This window comes from Vicia villosa, linkage group LG6, assembly GCF_029867415.1.
Source record: "Vicia villosa cultivar HV-30 ecotype Madison, WI linkage group LG6, Vvil1.0, whole genome shotgun sequence".
Classification (NCBI taxonomy): domain Eukaryota; kingdom Viridiplantae; phylum Streptophyta; class Magnoliopsida; order Fabales; family Fabaceae; genus Vicia; species Vicia villosa.
In genome coordinates, this window is record NC_081185.1 from 110,593,260 (window position 1) to 110,617,349 (window position 24,090).

The 24,090-nt window shown below is 32.1% G+C and overlaps 1 protein-coding gene across 1 annotated transcript; it reads left to right on the plus strand.

The window, feature by feature from the left end:
* The first annotated feature begins 288 nt into the window (after nucleotides 1-288).
* Nucleotides 289-1,182, plus strand: LOC131614336 (uncharacterized). Its single transcript, XM_058885935.1, has one exon. It carries the CDS (start codon nucleotides 289-291, stop codon nucleotides 1,180-1,182), a length of 894 nt encoding a protein of 297 aa, XP_058741918.1.
* Nucleotides 1,183-24,090: the final 22,908 nt, after the last annotated feature.

A 24,090-nucleotide genomic window follows, 5' to 3' on the forward strand; every position in this document is an offset into this window, starting at 1 on the left:
GAAGGGCTCATTAGAGAAGTTTATCCATAAAGAAGGTGGGGGTCAAAATAGTGATTCGGTTTCTTTGTTCTACGACACTCAAGGGGAGGATTTCGATATTAGAAGAAGCAATTCTAGACAATGAGAGTTTTTGAACAATGATGATCCCGGTAAATTGTGGTTTGCTATAGTGGCGTTGGGTGTTGTGGATGAGAAGGGGCGAAGCAAACTTCTAAGTAGAATTGAGGATCTAGAAAGAGGGAAGGACATAGAAGGGAAGGCAAGGAGGGTGTCAAACAATGATTCTTAATGATTATTGGTTCTTTGAATATTAGAGGGGGTATGAATGTTCTCAAGAGAAGGAGAATTTCGTCTTTGATCAAGAGGGGAAACGCGAATATTTTTTTATTACAAGAGACAAAAATTGTGAGTATGGATGACGTGACAGCTAAAAGCTTTTGGAGAGATACGGAGGTGTGTTATTCTTTTTCCAATTCTTTGGGGAGATCGGGGGGAATCCTAACCATTTGGAATAAGGATGTAGTCGACGTCGAGAATAGCTTTAAAGGGGACGGTTTTTTGGGAATCAAGGTGAGGTGGAAAAATCAAGTCTACTATGTGGTGAATGTTTATTCTTCTTGTGAGCATAGAAAAAAGAAATTATTGTGGAAGGATCTTCTAGGTTTGATGGAGAAATTCAAAGATGGGGATTGGATTTTAGGAGGTGATTTTAATGCTATTAAAAATGGTGGAGAAAGAAGAGGAAGGGCGATTTTGGAGAATCAAAGAGAGATGAATTTATTCGCGGAATTCATTGACAAGACTCTTTTGGTGGACATACCTTGTAAAGGGAAGAAATTTTCTTGGTTTAGTGGTGACGGCAAGTCGAAAAGTAGAATTGATCGGTTCCTTTTATCTAGTAAGGTTGTGAATAGATGGGAGGTGATTGGTCAATTCATTGGAGACCGGGATGTTTCAGATCATTGTCCTATTTGGGTGAAGTCGGATAAGGTTATTTGGGGGCCTAAACCTTTTAGATTCAATAATGAGTGGTTTGCTTTTGAGTCTTTTATTCCGTTTGTGGAGGGTGAGTGGAAGGGTTTGAAGATAGAGGGAAGAGGTGATTTTGTTTTAAAAGAAAAGTTTCGGCTACTAAAAGACAAACTTAAATGGTGGAATAAGGAGGTGTTTGGGAGGATATAATTGGAGATGGAGGATGGGGTCTGGGAGATGAACTTAGCCGACGAGAATTTAATGGAGGATGATTACGCTAACTTTGACGAGAATATGTGCTTGAGAAGGGAAGCTTGTGGTAGATTTTGGAAGAACTTAAGGATAAAGGAAAATATGCTTCTTTAAAAATCTAGAGTGAATTGGCTTAAATAGGGAGACAACAATAGTGGTTTTTTTTCACAAAGTTATGAAACAAAGAAGAAGGATTAATCATTTAGGGCCTTTAAACCACGAGGGGGGATGGTAGAGTCGGTGGAGGAAGTGAGGGAAGTGGTGTTTAATCATTTTAATAAAAAGTATTATGAAGATGATACTGTGAGACCTACCTTGGACGGTATTCAATTTAGATCTAGTAGTGGAGGACAAGCCTCGGAGATTGAAAAACCTTTTCTTGAAAATGAGATAAAAGAGGCGGTGTGGAATTGTGGTGGGGAGAAAAGTCCGGGTCCGGATGGGTATTCTTTTTTGTTTCTAAAGAAGTGTTGGCATATTATCAAAGTTGATTTTCTTAATTTCTTCAAGTCTTTCTTTGAAGGAAATTTCATTTCAAGGGCGGTGTGTTCTTCATTCCTTACTCTTATTCCCAAGTGCAAAAATCCCTTGAGTTTGGACGATTATAGACCTATTTGTTTGGTGGGATGCATGTACAAGGTGGTGGCTAAGCTTTTGGCGGGTAGATTAAAGGGGGGGTGCTTAATTCGATCATATCTAATTCTCAAAGTGCTTTTGTTCCCGGAAGAAAATTGTTGGATGGGGTTCTAGTGGCGAATGAGGTGGTGGATTTTGCTAGAAAAGAGGGAAAAAATTTCCTTCTTTTCAAGGTTGATTTTGAGAAGGCATACGATAAAGTTAATTGGAATTTTTTAAGGTATATGCTAAAAAGGATGGGGTTCGGTGATAAATGGATGAAGTGGATGGAGTTGTTGATTTTTAATAGTAAGATGTCGGTGCTTGTGAACGGGAGCCCTACGAAGGAGTTCTTTGTTCATAAGGGGTTGAGGCAAGGGGACCCTCTTTCTCCTTTCCTTTTGTGTTAGTGGCGGAAGGATTAACGGGTCTTGTGAAGCAATCAATCCATGTTGGAGAACTCCAAAAGTTCACTCTAAGTGATTCTTGTAGTGTGGACATTCTTCAATTTGCGGATGACACGTTGATTATGGGAGAGGGAAATTGGAAACATGTCCGTGCTTTGAAAGCGGTCCTTAGGGATTTCGAAATTGTTTCGGGGTTAGGCATTAATTTCCATAAAAGTAAATTAATAGGGATTAATTCTAACGATCACTTTTTGGATGTCGTGTCTCACTTTCTTTCTTGCAAGAGGGAGGAGTCTAGCTTTCATTTTCTTGGTATTCCGATTGGTTGTAATCCGAGGAAGGAATCTTCATGGAATCCTATTGTGGCTAAAATGAAGTGTAGATTGGAAGGATGGACAAACCGTTTTTTGAATTTAGGTGGAAGAATTACTCTTTTGAAGTCCGTGCTTAGCTCATTAGCTATCTTCACCATGTCTTTCTACAAAATTCCGTCTAGAGTGGTGAAGAAATTTACTAGCATCCAAAACAAATTTCTTTGGGGGGGAGTGGAGGAAAAGAGGAAAATTCATTAGGTAAAATGGAGCGATGTTAATTTGCCTTTTAAGGATGGAGGGTTAGGCGTGAAAAATATCAAATTGTTTAATTTTGCTCTCCTTTGCAAATGGAGATGGAGAATTCTTGAAGGAAGTAATTCTTTATGGTACAATGTTTTGAAATCTAGGTACGATGACTTAACCTCTATTATTTGTGATGACGGTAGAGGTAGTAAAGTTTCCTCTAATTGTTCCTTTTGGTGGAAGGATTTGGTAAAAGTTGGTTCCTCTTCCTTTAATGATCCCATTGTTGACAAATGTAGATTTAAAGTGCATAATGGTTTCTCCACTCCGTTTTGGGAATCCTCTTGGTTGGATGAGAGACCCCTTAGAGAGGAATTTTCGGTTATATTTGATAAGTTGTGCTTGAAAAATGTCTCGGTTGCGGCCATGGGAGGTTGGGAGGAGGGTAGATGGAAGTGGGGGGATTTAGGTGTGAAAGATGAGGGGTTGGGGGAAGTCGGAGCTGATAGTGTGTATGGCGCTCTTAAGGGCCGGTTGATGGAATTCGGGGGTATGAAGGAAGGTAGGGATTTCGTGGTGTGGATGGGAAAGGCGGATACGGGTTCGAGCTTTTCGGTTGCCTCGTGTTACGATTTTCTTAGGCGGGTTCGGACACCTCATGGTCCTTTTGACATAAATCATGAGGCCTTTGGGATTCTTTGGAAATCGGAGGTTCCTTATAAAGTGAAGGCGTTTGGTTGGAGACTTTTCTGTAATAGACTTCCTACTTTAGACCTCTTGTTGAGAAGAGGTATGGCTATTCCCGCGGATAGTTTAAATTGTATTCTTTGCGACATTTGTGAGGAGAACATGAGGCACTTCTTTTTTTCTTGCGGGGTGGTCAAGAAGGTGTGGTTGGAGGTAGCCGTTTGGGTGGGAAAAAAGGAGAAGAATGAGGAAGATTGTAAAGCTAGTTTTTTGGATTGGCATAACTTTTTCCGATCGAAGAAAGTGAAAAAAGGGAAGGAGGGAATGATTTGGCTTGCTTGTGTTTGGACTCTTTGGATTCTTAGAAACGGTGTTCGTTTTCGGAAGGGTAAGTGGAATGTTAACGATATTGTTTGGAATATTAAGTTTTTAGCTTGGAAGTGGACGTTTTGCGGTAAAATTACACATCCCAATTTCTCCTATTACGAGTTTGTTATGGACCCTTTGTTGTTTCTCTCGTAGTAGTAGTTGGTTTGTAATTCTCCTTTTGGTCGGTTGTTTTCCGAGTCCGCTTGTAAAGGTTTGGAGAACCCTTTGTTCTCCTTATTCATTAATATAGTTTCTCTTGCTTACTTAAAAAAATATTACTAGATGAAATACTTTGTTGAAGTAGAATGCAGTTTTCATTTACATGATTGCACTGTTGAGTTAATAATTCTAGAATATACTACTTTTTCTTACTCCCTCTCATATGGCCAATGATTCACTCATTGACTTAAATAATATGAGTGTGGTAAAATCTTTCTATATATATTAGTTTGAATATAAAAGTAACAAACGATCTTTAGATTGTAATTACTATACCTTAAAGAAGCATATATGTGAGTCGAGGAGATGAGAACCTTCATAAAAATCAAACCCTACAAAACAAATCCAAAAACAAAATAACATTGCAACATAATGAAGCATATATGGTAATAGGCATTATGTCTTTTTAACGTTATATATTGTTCTAAATTCTCTTTCAACCACTGATCACATATAAATAATACATAAATTAGTGAGATATAGCAAATATATCAAATATATCAAAGATTCATCAAAACTACTAAATAATGCATTTAAGCATTTATTCATCAACTCACAATAAAAAATCAAAGCAGACTAATTGAATTACAATGGTTCTAAATTGTGTTCCTTTTGCTGTGAGTGAGCTGTATGGTTTTAAATGTACGTAGCAGAAATTACATGCTGATGCGGTTGCAATTTAAAACCATAAACACAACTTAAGACAAAAAACACAGACAGTAATATAAAGAAATGAATTTGCCAGTACATACAGTAAGATTTTCTTGTAGTCCCATAGCATCAAACCTATCATTTGGGGTGAACAATTCATGCCCGTCACTACAAAATCATCACAAACTAAATGATATATTAGTGTTTAGTTAATATACTAGATCTAAGCCGCAAAGCAAGAAGAAATAAATCAAGCTCAAAATTTTCATACACCGTCTCACTAAAGCAACATTACAACTTAAAAAGTTATATTTTTTTAACCTAATGGGCCTGGGCTACTTTTTAAAATAACACATCAAGAGAATTTTACCTGGCACTTTAAAAATTAAATCTCACACCCACATATTTTAGTAATTCACAAATTGCTCATGGACATATTTGTGTCAAAAGTGCGAACAAAATTTCCGATAATTCATTCAAAATTCTCAGTAGTCGACCAAATTTCCAATTGTTCATTTTTAAATTATCGCTACTAATGTATACCTCTAAAAAAATCATGTATCTTTAAACTACAAATTATAAATATTTAATAAATATTAAATAATATGAATTATTTAATGAATATAATTTAATTTATAAATTACAAATTATATTCAATAATGTAATAAAATTTATTTTTATTAACTTTTTATTTTAAAAATGTGACATGGCAAATCGTGTGACATGGAGCCACATACATAATGACACGTCATAAAATGAAGAGCCAACTAGACAAATTTGAAGGAGAACAAAAAAATTCCAAAAATATGAAATAGAGGGACAAAAAAGCTAGTTTTTTATACATGGAGACTAAAAAATCATTAAAATCAAAAGAGGGGGATCAAAAGTGTATTTAAGGCTAACTATAATAATAGAAATAGAGATAATTATCGATGCACCATTTTTAATACTGAATGCAATCTTTGAGCCAAAAGGGCTTTTTAATTTATTTTTGGGCTTGAATACTGGTCCACTAACAATAATCATTGGCCCAATAAGAATGTTATCCTCAAGATTCATGGAGGAATGGTCATGTGTCGATCTATGATTGGAGGAGGAAAATTGAAGTTTTTGCATTAAAGTCCAAGTTGATGTCACGTGAGATTCATGAGGAGAAAAAATAGGAAACAATGTTGCAATCATGTGTGTCATGCGGTGGAGAGGAAAAAAGGGAAAAGTTGGTGTTATCATGTGACTTAGAGGAGTTTTGGGAAAAAGAGACGGAGGGGGCAGGGGGTTGAGGATCTTGGATTTAGTTAAACATCATAAATTTTGGGTAAGGAGGAAGAAGAATTTTGATTTTTTAGGGAGGGGGAGAAGATTGGTTGGAATCCAATATGGATTCTAGTAGTTTAGATTGAAGTTTGGGAGGATCCAATAGATGAGAAAATGACGATGGGGAAAGAGATAAGGTTGCTAAGTTTGTGGAAAAGGGAACATGTTTGGTCGGTTTGGAATGAGTAATGGGAAAAGAGGACAACATAGATGATGGGTTAGAAAAAATGTCCTACGTGAATTAAAAGGAGTGATTGATGAAAGTCAAGTTGGCTTGGCTGAGAGAATTGACCATTTGGAGGGTCCGACATGTTACTTTTCCTTTATGGATATGAGTAAGATGACATGTGTCATACCCTAATTTTTACCCCTAAGATACCACCTATCATTCATCAACATCTTTCTCATCAATCATTCATTGTCATTCATTTGCATGTGACTTTGGCTAATGTCCTTGCCCAAGGGTGTTTTCTTTGCTAATTTTCATTCATATTGGCAAATTACAAGTTTGTTCCTACAAGTCAATTTACAAGAAGAAAATACATTCAAACTACAAGAAACTTGCCATGTTTTCTAAGTCCTAAAATTCGAAAGTCCAAAGTTCTAAAACTAAGAGGAACCAAATTTTTTCAAGATTCTAAATGGAATAAAATCGAACTTTTGAGCTTCACTTCCATGGGCACTCCTTCATCACTTTCTTGGATCGAATTATCCTTGTTCTTCAAGTCATAAGCTCCGTATTTTCCATATCCAATCACCTTGAATCAAAGATCAAAAGGCAAAATGGACATGAATTAAAAAGTGAGTAATTTACATAGCCATTCTTCATCAAGTCACCATTCACGATTCTGAATCAAAAGCAAACATTGTAGCTATGATATCATATAAAGTTCCCAACAACAAAAAACACATGTCTAACATATTTTCACACAATAACACATGTTCCTTGGTTTTATGATTGGAAGCAATTTTGCTAAAACATGGTTCACTTCAAGATATTGTAACAGATTTCTTAACATGCTGGTAAGACATCACAAATGACAGTTGTTCGGACAGATGTAGTAACATGTTATACCAGAACATCATGACAATTCAGGTTTTAAAATATTGAAAGATTTATTTTATTTTTATGAAGATTCTGTATGGATTTAGTACTCACACAGTCGTAACTAAGGAAGCAGTTTTTAGGAGCATTGCAGATTTGATTTGATTTCATAAAAAGGATCTTGGAGACTTTTTAGGAAATCTGGAAGATTTGTTCATATTTTTGGGGAAAAGATTCAGCAGAAGATTTACTACTAGAAGATTGGATTTGCGTGAAGAGTCTAAGCCCATAATGCAAGAGTATATTTAAAAGAATCTTCAAGACCTAAAAACATATGTACATAAGTCTTGCGCATGAGATAAGGTTTAGGGTTTTTAGTGTGTTCTTGTTCATTGTAATCCACTCGATTATCTCTTTGATAATCATAGTATGACTAATTTTTATTGTTCATTGTCAATATCTCATAAGCTTTTAAGCAAGAGAGGATTGTGCGTCAAGTTTTCTATTGTTCATCAGTCAAAAACTTTTAACCATAACTGATTTTGTCTTGGAAAAATGTCTTCTATTTTTGGTTATTATTATGGGTTTGTGACTAGTTTGTGAATGGTAGGAAGTGAGAGGGGGTTCTCATATCTAGGAGTATCCTAGTTAGAAATTGCATTGGTAGTGATTAGGTGACAAACTTGTAAACATGTGTTATTTAGGGTTTCAAAATAATACTACTATATTGGATTTTCTTCATGTCTTTGTAGCACCTTGATGTATGTGATGTTGAACCAAACTGAGTAAACAATATATAGTGTTATTTTACTTTCAACAATCTATTTTATATGCATAATTATCCTTAGTGTTGTTACTGATTTGATCCTAGTGTCGTAACATCTGGTTTATCTGTGTGCCAGCATTTCAATTTGCAACAGAGCAAACACCTTGTGCTATTTTGGGTGAGATCTAGGGGAGATACTTTCTGGTACCATGGACAAAGAAGGAGGTTTTAACAACATACCACCATTCTTAGATTGCACCAATTATGACTATTAGAAGGCTCGTATGATTGCATTCCTAAAATCTATGGATAGCAAAACTTGGAAAGTTATCTTAAAAGGTCGGAACCATCCTGTTGTAAAGGACAAATAAGGGAATGAAACTTTGAAACCAGAAGAGGAATGGTCTAAAGAAGAAGATGAACTTGCTCTTGAAAACTCCAAAGCTTTGAATGTCTTATTCAATGGTATTGACAAAAATATGTTCAGGTTGATAAATACTTGTACTGTGGCTAAAGATGTGATGATGTAGTAAAGCGGCACGCAAAAGATTGGAAGTATTCCTTATTTTATCGTCTCAACAGGAATCGGTGCGAGGGAAAAAAATGTCGTTTAATAGTTTTCGCGTTTCTGAGCTTAGGTTAAAATGGTTTAAAAGTAAAGGGCGGAAAATAAAACATATGAACAGGAAATAAACACATTCTTTGGATATGAGAGAACTCTCAAAACTGAATTTCATATACCCGTCAAATACTTAAACCTACTGATAAATTGTACGCAACCTAAATTACTCGTTAATATCATCATGTATCGCTCACAACAAGGTTATGTCTAACACAGAGTTGAGAGAACAATCATATTACTCTTGTTGGCGATGTACCCACTATGAATATTAGACCTAAATCTATCGCTAGAGTCTAAAATATAATAGGTAATCATCCAAGAATGAGATTTGAGCCGTATATGTCTATAACAACCCAAACCCCAAGCACAAAGCAAAAACAAGGATAACACCAATAGATATTATACAATAACATGAGCAATAAATATACATACACAAGTATGTTGTTGTTTCGACTTCATATTCTATTTGAGAAGTTAATGTTAAGATATTGCACTTCATTTGTCATGAAATAATAAAATCATTGATCAACTTTTTGGAGATTATTATGAATTCTATCATAATTCAAATTGAGTAATGTTTTCTTCACTGTACACGCTGTATAGAGGTGGAGTGTTCAATTTACAAATTGGTTGAATTTTTGAATTTCTACAATGATTAAGTTTAATATGCATACTTGGTTAATAAGTAAAAGGTTTAAACAACTCACACTGAAGGATTTTTCCATGTGGATTGATAATTTCAATAAACATCTCTAATTCATCAAGATTATGTTATAAATCTTCATATTGACAAATAACATTTCACTTGATTTTCCCATTCCTTTAAAACAAAGCTTGCCAATAATAAAACCATTAAAGGTAATAATAAAGAAAAGCGATGGGAAATTACTTTATATGTCAGAAAACTAATAAAATCATTCAAGTCTATTGCATGATTCCTTTTTTCTTTTGTCTACAACCTTTTATTTTGTGCTATCTCATGAATCATGATTGATATAATATTTAAAGTAACAAACAATCTGTAGAGTGAAATTAATATACCTTAAAAAAGCATATGTCTTTTTAGTATATGAGTCGTGGAGATGAGAACCATCATAAAAATCAAATCCTACAAAACAAATCCAAAAACAATACCATTACAACATAAATAAAATTTAATTATCTAACAATCAAACCATGCAAACAATTCAACACTAAATAATGATCTGTATCCAATAATTTAATATTTTCTTTTATTAACAAACTTATCCAACAAAAAAAAAGTAATAGGCATTACGTCTTTTTAACATTAAATATTGTTCTAAATTCTGTTACAACTGCGTAGAAATAATCCAAGTCCACAAAACAAAAATGAATGAGATATAGAAAATATATCAAAGATTCAACAAAAGTACGAAACAAATATTGTCTTTGCATTTGGTGTGATGGATATTAGAGTCGTTGCGGTTTGAATTTCGAGTGAGTTGTGTTTGAAATACAATGTTGAAAAATACTTAATGTTAAAATTTAATTACATATGAAGGTGAAAAATGAGCTTTCGCCTTATGAAAATTTGAGATTTGATGAAAATATTTGAAAAAGAAATTCCAGTCCGATGTGATTGCGGAGCTACCGCATCCGCAATATTGTATCCGCATTTACCGTTGTGGAGTGCAATTTAAACACAACTTAAGACAAAAAGCACTTAATATAAAGAAATGAATTTGCCGCTATATACCATAGGCATATGTGCTTTGGAGGAATTTCTTATTGTAGATCCATATCATAAACCTATCATAGAATTCGTCACATGAGGTGAAGAATTCATGCCCGTCATTGACAAGTCTGTGAAGTTAATAAATAGACGTCAAATTACAGAAAAAAATACATGCATAATAATTTCAATAATTTCAAATAGATGCATAATAAATTCAATAATTTCAAATATGGAAGAATGTGAAGCCGGACTTGCCATCACTACAAAAACCTAAACATACAATAAATGAAAGCCCCAAAATATGTTCAAGAACAACACTGACAACAAAAGAATGAGAGGAAGTACCTAATATATAAAAAATTCCCAAGCAACTATCCAAATCCAAACAACTGGGCTCAAATTGAGTACAAAACATTAAATCGTTATCATTATAAGTATTTAAATTGAAAATCAATTTGTCATCATTAAAAAAAAAATTCACAATGCACAAACCGATAAATCTAAAAACATGAGTATTTTTTCTGAAAATCAAAAAAATCGTATGAAAACAAAAATAACAATGACAGGTAGATTAATAAAATGAAAACTTTGAATGATAAACAATTATATCAACTACAAATACATCACAAACTAAATGATAGATCTAAGCCGCAAAGCAAGAAGAAATAAAACAAGCTAAAAATTTTCATACATTGTTTCATACCTTTTTCACTCTAACTGCCACTACCATTTGCTGCTATATCATAGAAAGCAAAAGATCATTTCTATGCTATTTATGACTATTATGGTGATTGTTATTGTACATATGATTATGATTTCAAGCAAGTCTAGGAGCAAGGACTGAGGAGTAACTTGATGGTGGAGTTGGAGTAAAACAATCACCAAAATAGCCATAAACGACATAGAAATGATATATTTTTATGTTTTGAAGGATGATCAAAACAGCCTTTTCCACGGACTTCTTGATCGGGACTGATAGTTGGGTATGGTTTTCTCATAGCTAACGAATTCTGCAACAAATTCAAAACAAAATATCATTTATTAGATAATAGAATCAGATCATCGTGTGTGTAAATAAATCGAAGTAAAAACAATATCAAAACATGGATCTAATCTAAAATATTGTACAATAAGTATGATAAAGAAAAAGCTAAATCAAAAGTGAAAGCGATCGAACCTTGAAATATAAGAAGAAAAAAAGCACGAAATTGGCACGAGGAGAGCACGAACCAAGAGTGAAAAACATGTGTACGGAATGAAAAAGACATAATATAAAGTTTTGATTTGAATTCAACCTTGTCATTTTCACAACAAATATAAACACGTAATATAAAGGGAAAGAAAGATGAGAAAGTTCTGGTAGCTTTAATGTGAGACGTTAGATAGTTGAAATCATGTGGTTATTGTTAGTTTGGAGAGTTGAAGGTTAAGATAAATTTTACACATGTAAATGACTAGATTTAATGTGTAAATCGTTGGGTAAGTGAGGTTGGTGTCGAGAATGAAGAATGAGAAATGGAAATAATGGAATAATAAAGAAATTTACTTGAAATGGAAATTGTATTTTAAGTAATAAATATATTATATTAAAAATAATGTATTTAATTTTTTAAAATCTTATCTACTTAATATAAATCTAAAGTTGTCATGATGACAATCCTACACAAAAACTCTAGCATCATACTTATGTGTCGAACACGCGACCAATGTGCGTCTTTTTTTTTTATTATTTTTTGGAATGATTTGTAATAGCGCTTTCTAACAAAGTGTTATTATAAGACTACCCCCTTTATTTAGGGATGGCTAAAATAATAGCACTTTTACATAAAGTGCTATCTAAATGATAAATATTTTTTTTTTTAAATAGTTAAGAATATTAATAGCATTTTTCAGAAAGCGATATCTTAGTGTATAATATTAATAGCATTTTTCAGAAAGCGCTATCTAAATGTACAATATTAATAGCGTTTTTCAGAAAGTGCTATCTTACTGAGATTTAATAATAGCGTTTTCTTACCAAGTGCTATCAAAATCACATTGTTTGTATTTTATAATAGCGTCCGACCATAAAGTGCTATTATAAATATGTTTTTTCCTTTTTAATAGCACCTTTTTTAAAAGTGCTATTAAATTAGGCGCTACAAAATATAAATTTTGGCGTAGTGTCACCAAAAACTACCAATTAATTGACTTATGTGTCATTCTTACAAAATTCTACCAATTAATTTTTTTAAAATCTCCCTATTAAAAAAATCACTATTATCTTAATAATCATTAATAAAAAAACTCATAATTGATAATCAACATATAGAAAATCTCTCATTTTAATTTTAAAAGAATATACATAATTTTAGAACATATTCTTAATAAAATTTTTACCTAACTAATTAAATATCCCTCAGAATATTAAAAAATAGTTTCTTTCTTCTCCCAATTGAAAAAAAATCATTATTTAAAATTTATAGTTATAGAATACAAAATTTATAAGAAATTTTATAATTAAAAAATTAAAAATTAAAACTCCACTACATCAATTTATGTTGTTTACTAAATTGAAATAAAACCAAACTTGCATCCTTGACACATTCTTAGTGGCCATATTTACCGATAATGCATGCAATTTTGCAAGGGATCTCACCTTTAACTTTAGTCATGACACTCATTTTCATATAGTTTAGGCACAAGAGATTTTTCCTTGGTTTTACTACTCTTCTTAACATGCAATTTTGTAATTGAAGTCCCTTGCACACATTCAAATCACGCTATCAACGTTCTTCGGAGTACACAATTTTTTAATATGTAATTTTGCAAAAGATTCCACCATCAACCTTATTTTTTTTATGGTTCAACCACAAGAGACTTCTACACTTCATTTATTTATGATGGAGTAGATTTTCACAACTAACAAGTTTGACTATAAAACTTCTTCAATCTCTCAATTTATTGTTTTTCTTCTATAAACTTATTCTTTCTTATTTTCTTCTAATATTTATTAATTTTGTTATTTGTTATTATGTTTTTTTAGGTGTATTTTGCATACACAAAATAAGGTTTGTTCATAAAACTTTATCAATCTCTCAATTTTCAATTCATAAATTAGTTTTTTGTTATTTTCATCTAATATTTATTGGTTTTTGCTATTGATTGATTATGTTTCTTCTGGTGTATTTTGAAGACACAAAATACAGTTTGTTCATAAAACTTCTTCAGTCTCTCATATTTATTTTCATAAATTAAGTTCTTTGATATTTTCTTTTAATAGTTATTATTGTTTGCTATTTGTTGATTATGTTTTTTAAGGTGTATTTTGAAGACTTGACATTTTAATAAATATCATGGTAAACCATTTTTTTGTCCAATTTTTTTTATTTCCTTTCATTCTTAATTTTATCATTGTTTATTAATTTTAGTTATTGCTATTTGTTATTTATGTTTTTAGGTGTATTTTGAAAACTTTGCATTTTTATAAATATTATGTTAAACAAAATGAATCCGAAATGAACATAAAATAATTATAAAAAAAGAATTTTCAATTTATTATGTTGTGTTTTATTTTAATTTTATTCTTATTTTCTTTTATTCTTAATTTTATTATTGTTTATTAATTTTTAGTTATGTTTATTTTGTAGTTATACATTTTGAAGCATCACATTATTTTTGGTAAAGAAATTTAAGACAAATGGATTGTAATATTTTTATGTTTCATTATTTTAATTATTTTTTCTTTTTTATTTATTATCTAATACTCAATATTTTTGTTTCAATTATTAATAGATAGTGAGCCATCAGACAATAATCTCTACTAAAACAATGATATTTTACTTTATCTTTATTTGGCCTAGATTTTTAGTTATGATATTAGATGCTTTGTAAAGAACTTCAAATTAATTTCTTAATCTTAAAATTGAAGCTTTTGTTTCTCATTTATATATATATATATATATATATATATATATATATATATATATATATATATATATATATATATATATATATATATATATATATATATATATATATATATATATATATATATATATATATATATATATATATATATATATATATATATATATATGAACACTTTTGACAAATAGTACAATGATATTATTAGTTAATCTCTATATATAATCCATGCAACTTCATCCCATTGACTCAATAATCCAACATGTGATAATGTCTATAATAACACTATAATAATGCAAAATATTAATTAAAAATGTTAACTCTTTAAATTTTCTTTTATTCTTTTATTTTAATTCAATTTGTGGTTATTTAATAACCCACAAACTATAAACAACAAATCCTAACTTCTTTTGTATAATGAAGGATTCGAAAGCAAATCTACACTAACAAATTATAATCAAATACTTACTTAAATAAATTATAATCAAATACTTACTTAAATATATCATTCATTCATTTGCAGTAAATTATGCGATATGTTGAAATTAATTTTCAATATTTTGTTCATTTTCTAAAATTTAATCCTTACATAATTATAAATTAATTTTGATAATTACTTTAATATTAATATATTTTAAATATTAAGATAATAATATATTAATATAATAATAGACATAATAATAATAATATTTAATAATAATGATAATCACTAAAAAAAACTACCCACCAATCAAATTGTTATTTTATATAATATTCATTTATTAAAATTATTAAATTTTTACAATATTAAAATCTCTATATTAAATTATTAAATTTTTATTTTATATAATATTTATGCTGGTATAAATATTATTTTAATATGTTAATCAGAAATTTTCCTTTGAAATTTGATGTATATGTTCGACTTCTTGAATTTAGTCGTTTTCCTCTACAAATCTCTATGACTTTTCCTTGTATAGCTTAACCGTCTTAATCTATGAGAATTTTATGTTTTATTTATTTGAAAAAGATTAAAATGTCTATGTTAATACCCCTAGATTTTTAGCTTATCTCTTTGGGTACAATAGGATATAGTTTTGATATGGACAATGAAAATATATATCACAAATATCTTCATGTATATAACTGGACTTTTCTTTTATTACAATTACAAATATATATTTTTATAAATAGGGATAATTGCTTTTCAATATATTTTATTAATGAGAAAGAATCAATTTTCTCATCGATGTAAAATATATGTTTCTTGTTAAGGGATTTAGGTTGAATCATGTCTTTAAATTTCAACAATTTCCAATATAATAATATTTGTTCTCTGTAGTGATCGATTTTTAATTGAGAAAGCAATGGATAAAGCTGGTTCACTAGAGATGTGGAGAGGAAGACTCACTACAAGAAATTGGTTCCCTAGCCTCATATATTTGTGACGTGTTATTCACGTGGGAAGAAAAGGCTTGTTCTGACGTGAGTAACACGTCGGAATATTATTTTAATCAATAATATTAATAATTACGCATTCACATGGGGGATCAGAAAAAAATAATTTTTTAAAAAACTTGTGAAATGAAGTACACGTCGCAAGAAATAAAACAAAATTTATAAACTTTGAAATCTGTAAAGTCAAATGGGGGGAAATAAAATTTTTGAACTTTTCAGTTGTGACGTGGTATTCACGTCGGAACAATTTAATGCTGACACTGACCTGACCTGCGCAGGCTTTGGCAGGTGAAGACAGATCCAAATTCAAAATTTTCTTACCGTTGAAATTAGCGACGTGGCTGATGAGTCACTATATTAGCGACGTGAGATCCATTCCGCTGCCAACTGGACCGTTGGCAGCTTGCGACGTGGCTTTAACTTCAGTGCTTTCCGTCTGGTCAATCACGTCGCAACTCTTTTAATAAATGTAGATCTGCACGCTTCCCCTTCTCCTCCTTTCTTCCTCTCTTCCTCATTTCTTCCTCTCTTCCTCATTTCTCATATTCTTCCTCTCTTCTCTTCTCTGTATTTTCTCCATTGCTATTCTCTCATTCTCTTCCTCTTTTCATTAATTCCACTCTCACACCATTGTTGAAGGTAAGTTATTTAGTTTATTTATATTTTATATTTTGTTTGTTTATAATTTGTATTGATTAAAATTCTAACTTATTTTAATTTTTTTTATTCAAGATTTTGAAGATTGGAGGAGATAAATTTTTTAAGAGTTGAACTTGAAGATTGGAGGAGATTAGAAGATTGAGGTATTTTTATAATTTTAAATATAATATTTTGAAGTATAGTTTTGTGTTATATTTGTGTTAATAGGTAAATATTATATTTTTAGTGTAATGTTTTGATATATTAATTAGATTATTGAATATTGTTAGGTTATGTAGTATGTAATATTTGTGATTAATTGTATGTTTTTTCTGGAATTTTTGTGATATATAAATGTAGTATGTAATATTTGTGATAATAGATAAATTGTATGTGTTTTTATAAAAATTTTGTGATATAAATTGTAGGTTATGTAGTAATTTATGGTAAATAGAAATATTTATGTTTTTTAATAAAAAATATTATGTTTTTTATTAAAATAGATTTTGGTTAATAGAGATAATTTGTTTAGTTCATGGTAATATATATATTTTTAATCGAAATATAATTTAGTAAAAAAGAATATAATTTAGTAAATTGAAATTATATATTTTAAAATTTATAATATTTAGATATGTTATATTTTTTGTAAATAGATATAATATTATTAAACATAATTTATATATGTTATATTTTTTGTAAATAGATATAATATTATTAAACATAATTTATATATGTTATATTTTTTGTAAATAGATATAATATTATTAAACATAATTTATATATGTAATTTTTATATATTATTAAAAATGATTTATAAATGTAAGTTATGATATCTAATTAAACATAATCTATATATGTAAATAGATACAATTTTTTTATATATTTTTGTAAATAGATACAATTTTTTTTATATATTTTTGTAAATAGATACAATTTTTATATATTATTGTAAATAGATACAATTTTTTTTAAAGTTTAATATATATTATTTAATGAAAAATAGAGGTTTAATATGTATTGAAAAATATAATATATTTTAAAATGGTAAAAATAAATTTTAATATGTATATAGTATGTTATTATTATGTTAAAAAATCGTAAAAAATAATATTATTGGTAAAAAGAATATAATATTATATTAATATATATTGGGAAATAGAATATTTTTTAAAATGGTAAAAATAAAATTTATTATAAATGTGTATATGTTAAAAAGGTAAAAAGAAAATTTATTATGTATATATAGTATGTTATTATGTTAAAAAATGGTAAAAAAATATAATATTATATATATATATATATGTTATAGATTTTGTATATTATATGTTATATGTTAAAAGAATAAAGTTTATATATTTATATATATATATATATATATATATATATATATATATATATATATATATATATATATATATATATATATATATATATATATATATATATATATATGTTAGTATGTTATATGTTAAAAGAATAAAGTTTATATATTATGTGAGAATATTCTTGTTATAGGTTATAGATTATGTGAGAATAAAGTATATATATATATATATATATATATATATATATATATATATATATATATATGTGTGAGAATATGTTAGATAAAAAAGTTATATATATAGTTTACATAAATGTTATGGATTAATTAGTGTAATGATTGTACAAATATGCAGTATGGAATATTATCTGTACTATCGTAGTTGGATGTACGATAGATTGGAACCAGGAAGACGTGCACTTAAACCAAATTTCGTAGAAGGAGTTGATGGGTTTATCAAGTGGGCATTTGTTCAGGAATGTTGTTGAAGTGAAGGGGGAGTTAGGTGTCTGTTTACGGTGATTTCCGGTAAACAACCGCTAGTCTTCCAAACTATAATAAATATGATTTGGTTACTCGCAGGATCGACTAGATTGATCCTAGGACACATAGTCAAAAAGATTGTTATCAATGGTCATTCGAACCATAGTCATGATTCGTCTTCGTTAATAAGAATTGTTTCGAATAAAACGAGTAATCTTGACAATCACTTGGTTATACGTAAGTATAATTTCAGTGAAAGGATAAGTAAAATAACATATGAAACGAAAGTATTGTTAAAGCGTAAAGAATCTTAAAATGCAGGAATGTTAAATACTTCAAAAGTAAATGACATGAAAGTAAAAATACAGAAATGTAAATGGCAAGAAGTAAATGAAATGCAATAATACTGAAAGATATTTGAAAACGAAAGAGAATACACATGTATTAAAATGGTGGTGTCATACGTACATTTTCTCAGCGAACTCTTTCTCTTAACACTTGATACTTGAGTAATATGTGAGTGATTTGTACAAAATGAACACCCAGAATCCTAACATTAAGACTCCTATTTATACTAATTTCGACCTTAACGACCCTACGCTAATCTAATGCCACGTTTCTCATAAGAACTCCAGGGACGCCATCTGTTATTTAGACAGTTACGAAACCGTCTTCGAATTTCAAATCTTCCCGCCTGAGTCCTTCTTCGACGCGTGGCAGTGTATTTAAAAACACTACGAAAACACGCTAAGAAGTAATACTTGAACATATTTCATAAATTTTGTCTAAGTCCTCGAAGACATACACTTCTACTAGCTTCAGTATTCATTATCTTCTTAACGAACTTAGAAGTCTTCATTCTCGAAGCATGGCCATCAGGAGCCATTCTTTTATTTTTAAGGGATGGTCATCAGTAACCATCTTTCCTTCGAATTTTTTACTTCTTCGAAGAACCAATTTATAAAACGAAATCTTCAGCTAACAAATTGCCCCCAATAAATGCCTGTTTCGAAAATCAAGAGAAATAGGCGTTTTTTGCCATCATAAGATTTCGTCTCTTATTGATCTTTGAAAGTTCCAAGATTGCTGACTAACGTCACAATCATTGCTGACCCTGTTTCCAAAACGTCTTGTCATTTTCAAAGATGTCTTCTCACCACATACATTCCCACGTTTTTGACCTTACTTCTTGATCATTACTCCTACATACTAGGAGTAAAGCTAATTTATTCGACCGCCGTTGGATTAAATCACTAGCCGCCACGTGTCCCTTGGTTTTTACCCAAAAAGATTTAAAAAGGGTTTCCGTTAAACCTTTAAATACTTGGTCTTGCACTTTTATACAACTTTTCATTCCTACCTCTTCATCCTCTTCAAAAGAAAAAACAACTCTCAACCCTTTCAAAAAGCTTACTTTTCCAATCAAAACCTCTCCATGGCTTCATCTTCAAATGTTCTTCAACCTGTTCTGAAGCTCCAAACAACAATGCGGTCTGGGGACCAAGAACACATTCCAAACCCTAATACCGCAGAAGTGCGCGCTAATTACGCTTCCCAGGTAATCATTCCCTTTGAACTTTTTGGAAAACCTCTTGCTTTTATGGGTCCATTACCAGGTGAAAACAATTCATCCATGAACAGATTCTTCCCCGCTTATTACAAAACTAGACCCTTAGTTAGTAAGATTAAGATAGATGAAGATGGACGTTCCCCCTTAGGAGAATCTGCTAATACTGAAGAAACTTCAACTGTGACCCCTTTGGCTTTGGCGAAAATTAGGTTAAACTATATGACCAACTTTGTAAAAGTGTTTAGGTCAATCCCTTTAGCCAAAGATCCTGATTTGTACTATGCCTAGTTAGAAAAAGTAGAGAGAACGAAAGGATCTTTCTGGAAATCGTTAGGCATATATGATTTAATTCAACTGTCAAAAACAGGCTTAGAATATAACCAACCAATGTTAGTAGCAGCGGTTCACTTTTGGGATGCTTCTCACAACACTTTCCATCTCCCATATGGGATGGTTACCCCCACTCTCTTTGATATAGCTGCTATTACGGGACTTCAACCAACTGGGGAGACCTTCGATCCCAATGAGATGGATACTGATACTATTGGTTTCAATGAATCGACAGTTACTTACACTGCATTCATTCAGAAGCACCATAACAAAACGCAAGAAGAAGTTTCTGATGAAGAGCATATTGCTTTCTTGGCATTATGGCTCTCACGATGTGCCTTCTGCTCAAGATCCATACAGGTCGCAAAGAGATACCTTTGCATGGCTAATCAGCTACATGCTGGAAAAAAGCTCAACCTAAGCCAGTTACTTTTAGGATCTCTTTATGAAAATCTTAGCGAAGCCTCGAACCTTACCAAAAACTACCAAACTGGCACTCTGCTTTTTGCTGGTCCTTTCTGGCTACTGCAACTGTGGCTTAATGCTACGTTCGAAACTCATCTTCCTTTTCGAGGCAATGTCAACGAAGAAGATAACAAAATTAAGAATCGAACTATAGAAGGAACCAGGTTGGCTTACCTAACTCCAAAAGAAGAAACTGGGAAGCTTCGTGAACATTTTCTAGCATACACAATGATGTTCGCCCAGCGCAATCAGTTCGATCCTTCTATGGCTCCGTTCGTACATAGAACAATTGGTCCTGAATGGTTTACTCGAAGGTTCCCATCAACATCTCAGGATCAACAAACTGAGTCTATGGAAATTTGGGAGGCCTTTCTGACCCCAAGGTTGTTTTCTCATCGCCTTCGACCATCAAAAGGTCAATGTGTCCTTGTATGCTACCAACCAAATCTGGTTTCGAGACAGTTTGGGTTGGTTCAAGTAAAACCCAAGTGTTTATATGAGAAAAGGAACCATATGTGTTTCCATACCTTGTACCTGACTGAAGAAGAATGTGAATCCCAAAATCAACAAATACGTTGGCGTCGCCAATCTTTCTCCTATTCCTTTCGAACCTGCTTTTTATACTACACCAGACTTTCACCAGTGGTGGACGGATTACTATACTTCTAAAATCTTTGATGCCGATAGTCTTACTCAAGAACTAACTGCAGCTTTTGCTGATGTGCAGGAGAATTTTCAAAAAGGTACCTCGACTCACATTAAAGAAATCCAAGCTTTTCAAAAATTCTTTGAAACTATCTACAGGCCTGATGATCTTAGTCGGACCGTTCGTGAGGCTGCAGTCATTTTGCGCGAAAAGTTTTCCGCCAAACTGGATAAGTTGAAATTGCCCTCGTATGTTCGACCAGAACTACGTTATGAAGTGGCTTTCAAACTTAATCCTCCAAAATTCCCTCCACTACCAAGTGCGGATTTTGGTGTGGCTCTGAGCCCCCCTTTTCCAAATTGGTTTGTGTGTGGCAACGTTTTAAGAGATCTTCAAGAAAGTACTAAAAAACGTGCTGAACGAGTGGTTCTGACTAAGCATACCTTGGATACTTTCAAAGGACATCTTCATATAGATCTTGAACATGTTCGTGTCTTGACTCTAATACCTGAAGGTTTGGATTCAGACAATTTTTCGACTGACTTTTCTTTTCTTTGCTGATATACTGATTTCAGTTTCAACTACAGCTGTTGCTCGAAGGAGGAAGATTAAAGAAGCTCCTACCCAAAAGGATTCTGGGGCATCTAAAAGCAACAAACCAAGTGAAAGTGACTCCATTGTTACTGACAAGAAGCCCACGGTACATACCCACTTTATATTCTTAATCTTGTATAATCTGTGAGCAGTACTCATTTTGCTTAATATATATTTTTTTCCAGAGCTCGAAACCCCCAACAGGTTCGAAATGGAAAGTCTCTTCAACAGTTGTCTCAGATGATGACGATAAATCTCCTCCTCGTATCAGACAAGGACATAGAAAGAGACAAAAGGCTGTTACCCCTTCAGGAAAAGAGAAAGGGGTAAGTTCTTCCAAAGTTGCTTCTCCTGGCGACAAGGCATCTTCTGAAGAATCTCCTCTAAAAACCGCCAGTAATGCTTTCGTTGTCGAAAGCCATAATTCAAGTCCAGACAATATCCCAACCAAGGTATTTGGGTTTCAACCCACATACTGTCTTCTAATTTTAACTAAATGATTAAACCGACATCTTACCTTGTTTATTGCAGGATGATGCTGGCACTGCCACTTCAGGTCTTAAAGCTTATGACCTCACTATTAATGTTGATAAACTTCACGGTAATCGTAACTCTTTCACTTCCGTCGATAAAACTCCTCAGAGCCTTATCTTTACGACTGATTCTGGTTTGTTTAACACAAATATCTCTCAAAACAAAACTCATGTTCTCTCACCAGTCTTCGAAGATGCTAGGCCACTCACCACCATATTGCCTAATGAACCAGTCGAAGAAAGCCAATCTACTGACGAATCCTCACCTACTCATCAAGACAAAAATTTGGAAGAAGATCATCCATTCTCAGGCAGCGACAATGTGAATCCACAACCACATGACAGCGAAGACACTGCATCGGAACAAGATGCTATGGAGGAAACTTCTAAACCAGAAAAACACAATCCTCAAGAAACTTCAGCCCTAGACACAGAAACCACTCCTGGGACAACTTCGAAGCCTGCCCCTGCGAAGCCTACTCCTTTGGAACTGGAACAGCTTAAGCAAACTGATCCTCTTAGTTTTTTAAAGGCTATTATGACTGTGAATACTTCTTCGCCTTCAGAACTTGATGTCTCTCCAGCTGTCGTTATAGAATCTGGTGACAAGGAAGACATTCCCAACCTCCTTCGACAGATAAAAGAAAAGTTCTTTGGGGTCAATCTCGTGGATGTTCTTAGCCGGGAACCTATTAAGAGTCACAACTTAAATCAACTCTTAAAGAAAGTGGATTTGTTTCAAGTCTCAACAGAAGTTTCAGAGATAATTGTTTTGCTAGGTTCTCTAGTTGAATAGCTCGAGGCCAACATTCTTCGAAAGCAAAATGTCGAAAAGGAACTATCTGAGAAAATGGCCTCTCATGACTCTTCATGGAATTCTGCTGTGGATGCAACGAAACAAGGTGAGGCCCTCAAGCTTAAACATTCAGAAAATCAGAAGGCTTTTGATGATTACGAGAAGAACATCAACTCCTGGAAGCAAGAGATAAAAGCCCTCGAAGAAACGATAAAGGAAGCTGAACATTGTCAGGCAGCCATACAAAAAGCCAACCAACAGGATTTGCTCGAAGTGGTGCAATCAGGAATTAAACATTTCGAAACTGCGCAGAAATTAGTGCCAGAGATTGAAAGATTGAAGAAACACCGGGCGTTACTTGAGCTTCGTATGTCTTCGTGGGAGACTCAATATTTGAAGATCAAAAATAGCCTCCCTAAGGATTTTAACTAACTGTTTCCAATCCTGTATTTTGTTGCATTTTCGTTTTGTAATCGAACCTTTTGTAGAAACATCTATCTGTATGCTTGGCTTCTATTTTCATTCTGTCTATGTTTCTAATATTCGCAAGCACTATCTTTTAGCAAATCTTTCAAGTTCTGCCAGAATATATCTTCAGATTTTCCATAGTGATTTTATTTAATGCAACATGTAGACCCTGACTATCCTTCGCAGCATCCTTGCCTTTAGACTTGACGTTTCCACTTCTCTAGCCATAATCATTATTAAACAGTGACGTCACTCTCTTCAAAACGTCTATTTGAGACGTGCGTGCATCAGTTTCATGATTACTTCTCAACTTCCAAGGGCGGGAAACGGCGGAAGCCTTAACTCCCTTTTTGGAAAACCAAATGCAGTCTAATCAATCATCAACATTTAAACCAACCTTTAGTATCCGAGGTCTATATAAAGGGTCTAATATTACTTTCATTTCTTCATTCCTGTGCTTTCTCACATACTAACAACAGAAAAGAAAAACCAACTTCTTTCTCTAACCCTTTTTCTGAAATGGCTGCACCTCTTTCTTTCAACAACATAAAAGCTCTTATCAAGAAAGAATTCAAGCTTTCTGAAGATGAACTTGATAACAACTTCATCAGCCTCGAACACCTCTTTGTCAACCAAGAACTGGACTTCTACTTTGGAGACATCCTGGAGGGTCCTGTCTACCCCAACATGTTGGCAGATTTCTGGATGTTTGCGTCTCTACGCA